The sequence below is a fragment of the Phodopus roborovskii genome, unplaced genomic scaffold (genome assembly GCF_943737965.1).
Source record: "Phodopus roborovskii unplaced genomic scaffold, PHOROB, whole genome shotgun sequence".
NCBI lineage: Eukaryota > Metazoa > Chordata > Mammalia > Rodentia > Cricetidae > Phodopus > Phodopus roborovskii.
The window spans coordinates 4,595,443-4,608,969 of record NW_026126619.1 but is presented as its reverse complement, the minus strand read 5'-3'; the positions used below and the strand labels follow the sequence as shown (position 1 = coordinate 4,608,969).

The following is a 13,527-nucleotide window of genomic DNA, read 5'->3' as shown; positions in this document are numbered from 1 at the left end:
GCAAGTAATATCTTTTCAATAGACATAGTAAGTCCTAAGCAACTTAAAATTAAAACAGTCTACTGGTAAAATTGAGCCCCGTTGTATTTGAAGCGTCTTCCTTAATGAAAATTCACTATCTCATTTGACATTCTCCTTTTCTCTTATAGTTCCAGAAACTCCACCAATAATCAACACCTTTAAAAACCTTTCTTCTACCTCAATCCTCTTATCTTGGGATCCCCCATTAAAGCCAAATGGTGTAATACTAAGCTACCATTTAACTTTGCAAGGACCGCAGGCAAACCGCTCTTTCGTCACTTCGGGTAACCACATCGTACTGGAAGAACTCTCGTCGTTTACCTTATATAGCTTTTCTGCTGCTGCAAGAACCAGGAAAGGACTCGGTCCTTCCAGTATTCTTTTCTTTTACACAGATGAGTCAGGTAAGCCGGAAGATACACCGCCTCAAGTGACTTCTCTGCTCAGTCGGCACTCTCTGTTTTGAAGGAACAGCCTGAACAATGAAAAATGTTAGGTCCTGTTTGTAGCCAACTTTTCATCATTTAACTACTTTGTTAATCTCTTTTCTTGTCCTTTTTTTCCCCTTTCCCCAGTTCAGGCTTCTGAATTACCTGTTCTGTTTAAAACTGTTTAATGCATAGGGCTGTAAATATGAGAGCAAAGTTACTTACGGTATTCATTACTTGAATTGCAACGTGTAGTAATTTTTAGAAATCTCTCTAAATTCGTTTCTGCAAGAAGCTAGAATGAAGGTAGTACTGTTGTGCTGGGTGTTTTATAAACACAAGCTTTATAATGTGTTTTCCCTGCAGTGCCCTTAGCACCTCCCCAGAACTTGACTTTAATCAACTACACTTCAGATTTTGTATGGCTGACGTGGATCCCCAGTCCTCTTCCAGGCGGTATTGTTAAAGTCTATAGTTTTAAAATTCATGAGCATGACACTGATACTATATTTTATAAGGTAGGTTGATTATAACAGCATATATTTATTTCAGACACCCAGAAACTGCATTAAAATGTGGGATAGTGGGCCGTCTTCATGTTACACAACAGCAGGGGTGGAGAAATAGCCCGGTAGTGGGGCATTTTTGCCTCTCATATGCTCTGAGTTGGATTCCAAGTACCACAGTAATTAATTGAACAATGATAATATTTACTTAAAGCCATTTTTTCTGAAATATGGGATGTTTGTAGACAATATAGTAAACCAGGTTTCAGATATGAAAGTGAAGACTTCCTAGAACATTTTATCTATTCTCATAGTTTCTACATTCTAAGAACTAGATGTACCATTTAATTAAAGCTAGGAAAAATACAGTCCTTTGTTACTTTGTATACTGTATATTTAAAATCTAATATATACTACAGTTCTTTTTATTAACAGCCTATGGGGCCACTGGCAGTGGAACCAGTATTTATTCCTATTGCATGAACTGCCTTTTTTGAAGCCCATTCCCTATGGAGGGATACCTTGCTCAGCCTAGATACAGGGGGAAGGGCCTTGATCCTGCCTCAAATGATGTGACAGACTTTGGTGATTCCCCATGGGAGGCCTCACTCTCTCTGAGGGGTGGATGGGGATTGGGATGGGGAGATGATGGAGGGAATGAGAGAACAGGAGGGAGAGGGAACAGGGATTGGTATGTAATTTAAGACTGTTTAAAGAATAAAAAGTAAGTATCAAATGAATCTTTTTAACCTCTTCATAAAATGTTTACATTCATCTTGTGGTACTCTTTCTTGATGGCATGTGATGTCACCCTCCTGGTCTCTTGTGACTAATTCTTATTTGGTGACTTTTAGTGGTAATTTATTTGCAATCCTCAGTATCTCTTCCTTCTTACATTGTTTTTCAGGGCATAGGATCAGTGAAAATATTCAAAGAACTAATAGAACAATGTATCTGAAACTTAGGTGCATGAATTCTAGCATTTGATTGTCAAAGTATGTTACAATTAGCTAATTATTTAACCTACCCTATTTACAATTATTCACTTAAGAAAGTTGTCTCTCTAGTTTTTTACAATGGCAAATGAAGTCCTGGGATATTTTTATTTGTAAGGAGAGTGCAAACTACAGAGTAAACATTCAATATCACAATATCTATGATACATCCATTTCCTAGAATGTGCAGCTTACAAAGACAGCAGTAGAAAACCAAGAGCAACAATTATAGCTTGTTTGCTTGCTATTGTCATCATGATCAATGCTTTCTTTCCTGGAAATTAATATATTATTTTAACATCTGATAGGTTGAGTAGAATTTCCATTCTCTAACATCTTAAATGTGGAATGGTTCCCAGAACTGTAAAACTCATATTAATAATACAAGTGTCTAGCCCTTTATTATCTGTCTCACGTTTAAACTCAGTGTTTCCTCATATTTTTTGATTGTCTGCATGGAATACAGAAAATGTTCACAGGAGAGAAATATTTTTCTTGGCGTAATCCCATCCTTAAGATTACCTTGTATGTGCATTGGACTGTGCATGCATATATATGACCTAATTTCCATAGAATGGTGATCTTTAATATAAACATTCATAACAGAGCAGGAAAGCAAAGACGCTGACAACAAATTACATGGTTCAAATCTTTCCACTGAGATTTCCATTAATGCTTTAGAGAAGTTACACATCCTCTTAAGAGTATTTCCTTCAAATGTGAAATGAGAATTAAAAAGCTTCATATGTTAATGACAGTTGTAAGGGTAAATCAATATAAAACACCTTGGACAATTCCAGTCATTTAATAAATGCATTGGTGCCCATTGCACACAGATTAGAAAAGAACAAAAATTCCCTCTAGTGTCATTGTAGCCTTGAACATTGCAGAACATTATATTTTTAATATTTTTAAACATCTCTCTTTTGTGTTTCCATTAATATTTCACTAATAGCAAATATACAATTTTATGCCATGAAATGTTAAGCATGTCATTTTAGAGCAAGCCATTTTCTTTTTGAAAATCTACTACATTTGATTACTTCTGTTTGCCATTATTTTTAATTCTTTAAATTTCCTTTACATCTCTTGTCATGTCACCCCACCTCTAAATATTTAGTCTACCATGTCTGCTGTTTTCCCTTTGTCTGGTTTTCACTGCTACTTTTCAACATTCTCTGCTGGTATTCTTTTCAATTCTTTTCCCGTTGTTTTATTCTTTTTCTGTTCTCAATTACCTGCAACTTTGTGGAGGCAGAATAGCATTAGAAGTACTCAAGGTGTCACTGATTCCTCATCAGCCCACACCGGGACAGACATTAACATTACTTAGACATTTGGGTCACTCTGACTTCTGCAAGAAGTTATTTATTTAGTAGAGAGCTTTTTAAAGGCCCACTTTTGTGTAAATATACTCAACAGCCAGTAAACAAATTTATTAAAGTGTCAGTCTGCCTGGTCATTCGTTCTGAGTCAAAAGTGAAATAAATTTTTATTGTCCTTAAGTTTGTATTAGTAACACACTTTGTGGATTTTAATAGCTAGTATAAAGTTTTCTTGCTGATGGGGACCATGTTCTGTTTATTCGTTCTTACAATCCACAGATCAACTGTCAACATGGTTTGTAAGCAGTAAGTGTGTAATAAGAAAGGTGGTAGAACAAGTCCCCATAGCTTTCAGTGACTTCCTGGACATTACTTAAAGAATTATTGAGATTATAACCACATCTGTTCCTTCCTGCAAACCTTCCCCCATGACTCCTCTGCTCTCTTCCAAGTCCATGAATTCTTTCCTCATTAATTATTATTGCATGACTATGTGTGTATTATATTATGTACTATACATAGCTACTCCTAAGCGTACCTGCTTTTCATGGAGATGATGCTAAAATGTGATGTAGTGTTCTCTAGTGTTATCAGTGTAGGTGCCTTAAGTTGTGAGCCTCTTCGGATGGTGGAGCTAGTAAAGGTTCCTGCCACTAAGCCTGACCACTTGAGTCCAATCCCCAGAACCACATAGTTAGTGGAAGGGAAGAACTGACTCCCACAAGTTGTCCCTTCATCTCCACAGATACACCATGGCACCCACCCCCAAAACGAGTAGAATAATGTTCTTGGTAAATTTCCACTGGAGGAATGTGCGATGAGCAGTCAGTATAGTTTATACTGTGAGAAATATAGTTTAGTATTTGTAAGGCTGTTGCATGAGTGCTTTGGCTTGACTTCATTTTCATTAAGATACATTTTCTAATCAAGCTTTCTATTATTGGTGGGAAATTTTTCTATGAGAAAGCATATTCTCTGGTCGACGACCATACCCTCTTTGGTTTTCTTCCACATTTTCCTAAAAAAAAAAGTTGTCAAAATAGAAATCTGAGAATTGTTTGGAATCTCCAACTTAAGTTCCATGGAGGCAGAGATTTTCTTTTACCTGTGGTTTTTCATTGGTTGTAATGCAGTGACTGATAGATAAGTAAACATATATAGATATGCCGGATGTTAGGAAATAGGTGAATGTGAATTTGGAAGAAATGATTACTAATTCCCAGCTATAAACTGTATTTAAATTTGAAACTTTAACACAGCAAATTGAAAGGATATTAATAAACACATGATTCCAAAAAAAAGGTTCAGGTTCACAAACCAAAATTATTAGATTCTTCAAGACCAAAATGATAATGCAGTTCATCCTCATATCATAAGCTCAGCATGCCCTGAAAGACAAATTGTTAATAATTGTTACAGTTGTTAATATTCATCAACCCCTTGTTAAGTATAAGAGGAATTTATCATCATATTCAAATATATCTGGTAGTTAAAAATAAATGTTTGAAGATGCCTTGTGACACAGGATATTTTTCTTTTCAGAATATCTCTGGTTTCCAGACTGATGCCAAACTCATTGGGCTGCAGCCTGTCAGTACCTACTCCATCAGTGTGTCTGCCTTTACCAAAGCTGGAAATGGCAATCAATTCAGTAATATAGTGAAATTCACAACTCGAGAATCAGGTTAGTCAGTTTCTGCCTCCACGATGTTTGCTCTCATATTTAATCAAGACATTCACCATCCCTCTCAGTTCAATAAAATATCATCAGGTGTTCCACTCAAAGGGAAATTGAATTCTAGTTCTTAAAGGTTAGAGGCTGGGTCATTTTGGAATCATATATATTTATTGATACATCCATATTTACATACAACTTTTCCTCTAGAACTAAGAAAGACAAACTAAAAGACTAGTTTTGTTTGTTTTTTTTTTTAAAGGAGGTGACAAGGTAGGCTTCTAGACATCTGTGAAAATGTCCCACCCTTAGGATTACCTGTGGGACTGGGAAAAGCAAGCAACTGAACCAACAGTCACTTGTAGCACAACCATTTAGATTTTCATGAATGGTGACTAGGATTTTTCTTCAAGAAAAGATCTGAAAGGCAGGAGTCAGTGTTGCATCTTGTACTTCAAACAATCCCATCATAACATGGAGTGCTATAAAAGGTCACTGGCCAGGTTTCCCAGCAACGGAACTAGTGCAGTGTAATGGCATGAGCTGCTTCCAACGTTTGTGTAGGGCTTGAATAGTTTTCGTTTGTTTGTGAATTAGTTAATGGCGGGTTTAACATGCCTCTTTCTACTGACTAGATCATGTATTCGAAGGCACCACTCTTCCTCTTTTCTTTTAAACAGTGATTACTGGGTGATGGAAAATTCATTTTCTAGTTGCTTCATTGCAGCTCTGAATGCACTTGTATTAATGAACCTCCACATTGAGACTGGAGGTTAATGATGCTAAATCAGTAATTTCCCCCATGCACTTACAGATACGTGAGGTCTTCTCTCCCAGCATGCAGACAAATCAAATCCCTAGTATTTAGAGTGGATAAAGCTCAAGCTGGGCAATCAGTGTCTGGATTAGAGTCCGAGTTACATGGCTTGTTGGTTTTGTCACCTTGACAAAGGCTCAGGTTTTCTCTGAGCTCTGTACCTTCAACGGAAAAGAAGCATACATTAGCCACATCCATTGCAGGAGGGATCCAAAATATTTGAAAAGATTCATTAGAACTTACTTATTAGCGAGTTTGTCATGCAATAAATGCTGTATAAATATTATTGTAAATATTCCCTGCTTTGCACAAGGAAGCCACAATCCATGCTGCATAGGTGGAACATGCCTTCAAAACTTAGTGAGCAACCCAATTGGAACACCATCACTGTTTTTTAAAGAAAATGATGGAGATGACTAGGGAAAGTGTATGTCAACTTGAGGGAAAATATCTAAAGATTTTCAACCTCCAAAATATTTAATAGTATTCACACAAAATGAGTAAAAGTTAAGGATTATCTTACATAAACTACTGCATGAACTATTTTTTTCAGTAACAAAGTAATATCACAGAACATAATGATCTGATTGCAAAAGTAGTAGAAAATTTACTCTGTGTGTGTGTGTGTGTGTTTGTGTGTGTGTGTGTGTTTGTGTGTGTGTGTGTGTGTTTGAGTGTGTGTGTATTTGTGTGTGTGTGTGTATTTGTGTGTGTGTATAGACCAGACTGTCCTTAAACTAAGAGATTACCTGCCTCTACCTCCCAAGACCTGGTATTAAAGGTGTATCCCACCACTGAGCTCATTTTGTACATTAATTGTTTATTATTTGTTGGGTGTTCAGAGAGTCAGTTAAGTAGATGTTCCCAAAACCTCCGATTTGTGTGTGTGTGTGTGTGTGTGTGTGTGTGTGTATATATATATATATATATATATATATATATATATATATATAGAGAGAGAGAGAGAGAGAGAGAGTTGTTTTTTTTTGCATTGATGTATTCATCCCACAAAGGTTTACAAGAGACACATTTAAGACCAGAGAACAATTGTAAAGTCATACATTTCATGAACTTTCCTTAACTCACATTTATATAATAGCAACAATATGAACAATTGTAGTGATTTTCTTCCATTGTCCTTATTTTACTATAAAGATGAAGTTATGCCATCAGTGCTAAAACTAGGGGACATTGTTAGATATTTCCACTTAAAGTAGCCAGTGTCTCTAACATATAATGGATGGATATCACTCTTAGTTCATGTAAAGTACATAGAATGGATCCCAGAGAAAAAAAAGTTATCATTAAATACATTTAGACAAGTTCTAGCAGAAAAACCAGAGACTCTTTAAACACCTCCAGTAGCTTTTAAAATAGTCTCTGTTCTTCCAAAGAACCCCCCCCCCCACACACACAAAGTATCTACTTTTCTTTTTCTTTATTATTTTTTTTTTATTTTACATGTCGATCCCAGTTCCCTTTCCCTCCCTTCCTCCCTCTCTCTTACCGTCTCAACCCCACATACACCCTGGCCAGCCTCCCCTCCCATCCCCCACCCCAATTCCACATGTAGGGCAATGCCATCCAAGTGAGGTCATGTAAATCTGTCAAGTCATTTGAAGTAGGGACTGGGACTTCTCTCTTATGGGCTTTCTGGTGCTGTTGTGTGCCAGGATCAGTGATAGAGATAGCTTTTGTGTTGCAAATTGTTCAGTAATAAGTATTGAGAAGGTTGCACCATCCTGATTAAGAAAGCTGGCATCTGTGACTGCCTGGATTTGAGGCCAATGCATTTCTGACACTGAGAATGTATTTGCTGCTTGGGTCTAGGAAAATGTTCCATTAAAGGGTCAACATAGTGAGCATTAGCAAAATAGGAGAGAAAGGTCTATTGGCCATTTATTCTAAGAACTTGTTACACATATCAGAAAAGTTGACATATTAAATTTTTTATTTTTTCTTTGTGACATCTCATCTTAGCTCCTGGTTGCATGCTTCAATAATTTACTATGTGTGTATAAATTTTAACTTTGAGCAAATGTTTTTCTCTTAAGTCCCAGATGCTGTACAGAACACAGAGTGTGTGGCACTTAACTGGCAGTCGATATTAGTAATGTGGGATCCACCCAGAAAAACAAATGGAGTGATTATCCACTATATGATAACAGTTGAAAGGAATTCTACAAATGTTTCTCCCCAAGACCATATGTATACGTTCACAAAACTTCTTGCCAATACAACATACATCTTTGAAGTTAGAGCGTCAACTTCAGCTGGTGAAGGCAAGGAAAGCATGTGTAATGTCAGCACATTCCCTGAGACAGGTAACTAGTATGGCACATGTAACTGACCTGAACCAGGTAACTGATGTAAAATAATTGACTAAACTAATTAATAGCATGCAATAATACGGAATGCATAACTGACCACAAGTAGATGACTAACTAGTATGAAATGGTAAATAACATAAAACAGGCAATTATTAGTAGTATGAAACAGCTTACTAGTTTTAAACAAGTATCTTACATGAACCATGAAACAAACAAATAGCCTGAAACAGATATCTAAGCTTAAACAGGTAAGTAGGTTAAATTGGTCACTAACCTGAACAGTTCATTAGTGTGGGACTAGCCTGGTAACTCACCTGACAGATCTAATGGTAACTAGTATGAAGGGAGTTACCTAATCTGAAATGTTTAGCTATCCATAAATAATTTCGTACATGTGTCAGTGGTATTTACGTGACACTTATTTTTATTAATATGTTTATTTAGTAGGTATGCCTATCTATGTATAGGTGTACCCATATGTGTCTGGGGATATGTGTATGAGTTCATACATACACCATACTTGTGGATGCTTATGGACCCCTGAAGCTGACATGAGCATCTTTTTGACGCATGTCCATCTTCTTATTGAGTCAGGATCTCTCAGTTGAACACAGAGTTCATTGATATGGTAGTGTAGCTAACCAGCTTGCTCTAGGGATCCCACATCTCCTCCTCCCTCCACGTTCTGGAATGGCAGGTAGGCCACCATGCCCAACCAGTGGTTATATAGGTTCTGGGGATCAAACATTCGCTTGAATGTTGGGTGATTTGCACATCAAGCCACTATAGCACATTTACATAAAGATATAAAAGTTTTATTAGGAATGCGTCCTTAGCCTAACCACGTGATCTTTGAGTATTGCATACATATTTAACATTTTTCACCCTGATGGGAGTCTGAAAGGAAGAACAAGGATAATTATTTTAAAGTTAACCCCCCCCAACATATTGAATGTGTTTTATCATTATTTAAATGAAGTAATTAACATGCACACTTTCCAGAATATATCTTCTTAATAATTGTTTTCTTGACATTCTTGGTGCTTCTGTGGACTCTCAAGACTTCTGGCATTACTGCCCTGTGCATCCATTTCCTTTTCTGAACACTCAGGCCTGCCTTTCAGGCCATCTGAGTAAGAGAAAGATGTCACTCAGGTCTAGCCTGTAAGAAAAAACTATCACAACTTCTCAACAGTGCTTCTCTGTGTTGTCACCTTCTTTCTGCCTGCTCCCACATTCTCCCGGCTGCCTATAGAAAAACTGGGTGCATTTTTGATAACATCACTTCTCTGGCCAGCAGCCTTAATGACCGCCATGGGATGGTCATAACTATTCACCACTTCACAGGCGCTGCCTAGTCTTAGGAAGCCCATCCTCCAGGGAGAGCCACAGCCCCTAACTTGTCTTCACCTTTCTGTCCTTGAGGTTACAAACGTCAGAACTTTGAAAGGCCCGCCTTTCTCTTCAGTGTGAGCCTTTATTCAGTTCCCACTCACCTTTGTAAAGCAATACTCCCCTGAGCTGACAACACCCTTCCTTTGTAGGTTAGAACGACTGCATTGCAGTAGTATCTTTTGCTTCTTGGGTTTCAAACGATGTCATGCTCGTTCTCCCAGGAAGATCTTTAACTCTGAAAAGAGTCCACTCTTTACCCCCAAATTCAAGCTGCTGAATACTGTTGGGGGAAAAAAAAGCTGAAATGGTTCAGCTATCAAATCACCTTTCACAATGGTTGCTACTGCTTTGTCATCTTTAATACATTTGGGGTTGAAACTTTAGCACTTTTCCTATGGGAGACCATATTTACATACAGGAGTGGTATGACTGAGAATCACCGAAAGTGAAGAACCTAGCATGCAATGGTAGCAGTCAGGTTCAAGGGAGAGAGAGAGAGAGAGAGAGAGAGAGAGAGAGAGAGAGAGAGAGAGAGAGAGAGAGAGAGAGAGAGAGAGAGAGAGAGAGAGAGACAAAGAAAACGAAAATAGCGAAATAAAGAGTTTGCGAGTTTGCTTCCACCGATGCCTCTGGAGAGGGCATAGTACCCAGTTATGCAGCCTGCACTTTAGTCTTGTCTTTCTACTTAAGGACTTCAGTTGGCTTGGTTCTAGCCTACAGTTTAGATGTCCTGTGTTCTGCCAGCTTAGGTCTGTTAGCTAAAAGAACAGATGTTGCTATTTGAAACATAGAGGTGATATTGAAAGGCACAGTGTATGGGTAGCTATAACACGAATAATAACCCAGAGACAGATATTGGGGTTCAAGGTGAAGATCAGAAAGGCAAAGAAGCCAAGCCAGTAGCTCTTTCTCCACGAATCCTCAGAGACAATGCTCTGAGTTCCTGTCTCCTCCCACCTTAGGTTCCTTTCTTTGCCCAGTCAGATGACTCCTGTCTCCACCTCCCTAGTGCTGGGATTAAAGGCATGAGCTCTTTCACTCTTTCACTCTTTACACTTAATCACTCTTCGGGAGCCCAGGCTGGTCTTGAACTCACAGAGATCCATCTGCCTCTGTCTCCTGAGTCCTGGGATTAAAGGTGAGTACCACTGTCACCTGGTCCCTGTGGCTAGCTAGTATGGCTGCTGGGATTAAAGGTGTGTGTCGCCACTGCCTGGCTCTGTCTATGGCTTTAGCTAGCATTGAGTTTTGATCTCCAGGGGCTTTTATTAAATCATAAATAATATATTGCCACAGATAGCCCACTCACTTTTCAAGTGCTTCATCTTTTCTCACACTCCAGAAACTCTATTCCAGGACTTGTTAGAAATTGCATCTCCTCTAGTAGTGTGTATTTATATGCCTTCACTATCTCTCCTTATATAGTGGATGTCTCTAGCCTAACTTTCTTCATTCAGCACAATAGATGTAATCTATTCATCCTAGGAAACAGTAGCTAAGAACCTACTCCAGACTAGTAAAGTGCAGCTCAAATGTGAAATCTGCAGTAAACCTTTCAATGACCTGCCAACCTTTGGTGGTCCAGATTCCTGTATGCTAGTCCATTCTTGTTGCATGAATGCCTCAAGTGGTAATGTATCCTACTTGGTGCATTGAAGTATACCAAGGCATTCCCAACACAGTAAATCCATTGGAATACTCGACTACAGTATGCAGGTGGCATACCAAGGCATTCCCAACACTGTAAACCCGCTGGCGTACTCGACTATAGGTATGTCTGAGGACAGATGAACTGATTCATTCGGGTCCAACAAGGGGTAACAAATAATTTCTCAATGAGAGTAAAGCAGATCATTTTACAAGGAAATGCTTTTTTAAGTACTCACAGGTGGTCTATATCAGGAAGCACCTGGTTAAAATAATTTTTTAAAAAAAATGCATAAGCAGTCTAGACCAGCCAGAGAACTGGCAAATAAGAATGTATAATAATTTTGAAGTAAATGGCAAGTTCAGACTTCCAAAGAGTGTATTAAGTATAATTCAGGATTAGAGCAGGTCCAGAGAACAGAGCAGATATTCAGTTAACAGAGCGAAGACACAGTCACAGTCCAGTGTACACATTATACACAGTCACCTGATTCCAGAGTTCAGGTCGTTGTCACAACTATTCTTCCAAGTTTGAAAGTTTCAGGTTTGAAAGTCTACCTAGAAGGGTAGTGGATGGCTTCTTGTGCACATTCTGTTCTTCTGACCTCCATCTCAGAACGAAGAACCATAAAGTCTCACTCCAGATTTTTCTGGAGTCAGATCTTTATATATTAGCACACCAGTTTTTTCATTTAAATGAGATGATGTGGATTATAATAACCTTAATTCTACTCTGCTCTGTACTCAGAGAGACCATGTGGTTTTGTTTTTGTTTATTTAAAATTTCTGGCAGAAAGTCCCAAGGCAGAAGGAATTTGCCATTCAGGCACTTACAAGTTTGGAGAAGGAAGAAATGATTAGCATTATTTGGATAGCTATTTTTATCAGGGCATTTTCTCCAATTCTGTATATGATTTCCACATACCCATCAGGCAAAAGTAGAACTTTTTTCCCAGTCAGATGTAAAATTTCTTGTAATTAAGAAGAATCATTCACATGAAATATTAATTTCTGCTTCAAATGTATTTTTCATCTTTAAAATTAGGTGTTGAGTCTAGTGTATAATTATATTTATGATTACAATACTCGTTAGGTATCAATTTTTTTTTGTTTTATCAGGATTCACATGAATTGCTTGTTGATGAGATGCTAGTGAGAGCTGGGAGCTCAATTGTTCGGATGGAAGCAGTTTTATAGCTGTCGCAAGCTTCTAATTTATGGTGGAAAATTAGTCACGGTGTACAGCTAGCTCTGAGTCACAGACTCTGTTCTTATTCCTGTCATAAGAAGAAATCAAGTTTGGCTCACTCTCCTCCTGCCTGGTGTTTGACCTTGACATACATTCTCTCTCTCTCTGTCTCTATCTGTCTCTCTCTCTCTCTCTCGTGTGTGTGTGTGTGTGTGTGTGTGTGTGTGTGTGTGTGTGTGTACATAAACATGCATGTGTGTAGGTCAGCATAGGACAATCTCAGGTGTCATTCAGCAGGTGATATCCACTTTGTTTTGAGCTAGGGCTACTTACTAGTATGAGACTTGCCAGTTTACCCCTGTACACAGTGGGTGCCAGGATGTCTGCTCTTAAGGCAGAAAGTCAGAAAGTGGTTGTTAAAGGTCAACAGTGGCTGCCAGTTTTTTTTTTTTTTTTTGAAATAACATTTCTTCTTCTTTTGTTTTAAATTTAAATTTGAAGCAAGCTTGTTTTACATGTCAATTCCAGTTCCCTCTTCCTCCCTTCTTCCCCTGTCCCCTCCCTGACCCCCCATTCCATTCTTTTCTGCTCCCCATTGAGGGTGAGGCCTTCCATGGAGGTATCTTCAAAATCTGTCATCTCTTTGGAGCAGGGCCTAGGCCCTCCCCCAGTGTCTAAGCTGAGAGAGTAACCCTCTATGTGGAATGGGCTCCCAAAGTCCATTCATATACTAGGGATAAATACTGATCCATTACCAGAGGCCCCATAGACTGCCCAGTCCTTCTGACACCCACATTCAGGGAGTCTGGGTCAGTCCTGTGCTGGTTTCTCAGCTATCAGACTGGGGTGCATGAACTCCCCCTTGTTCAGGTCAGCAGTTTCTGTGCACTTCTCCAGCCTTATCACTCCTCCCTCTCTGCAACTGGATTCCAGGAGTTCGGCTCAGTGCTTAGCTGTGGGTGTCTGCTTCTGCTTCTATCAGCCACTAGACGAAGGCTCTAGGATAACATATAAGGTAGTCATCAATGTCATTGTTGGGCAAGGTCATTTAACATAGCCTCTCCACTATTGCTTAGATTGTTAGTTGGGGTCATCCTTGTGGATCCTTATTGAGGTCTTAAAGCAGGATATAAGGTATCAGACATCGTTATGGCATTCCATTTCAAAAATTGTCTTTTAGGCTCCCCCAGTCTCCCCAA

At 38.6% G+C, this 13,527-nt stretch overlaps 1 protein-coding gene across 1 annotated transcript in view; it reads left to right on the top strand.

The window, feature by feature from the left end:
• Positions 1-13,527, top strand: part of Ptprq (protein tyrosine phosphatase receptor type Q) — a 168,320-nt gene that overhangs the window by 65,560 nt on the left and 89,233 nt on the right. Inside the window, exons 21-24 of the mRNA XM_051206414.1 lie at positions 150-425; positions 816-967; positions 4,818-4,959; positions 7,822-8,091. Of these exons, the coding sequence (XP_051062371.1) occupies positions 150-425; positions 816-967; positions 4,818-4,959; positions 7,822-8,091 (840 nt within the window). The remainder of the gene's footprint in view (positions 1-149; positions 426-815; positions 968-4,817; positions 4,960-7,821; positions 8,092-13,527) is intronic.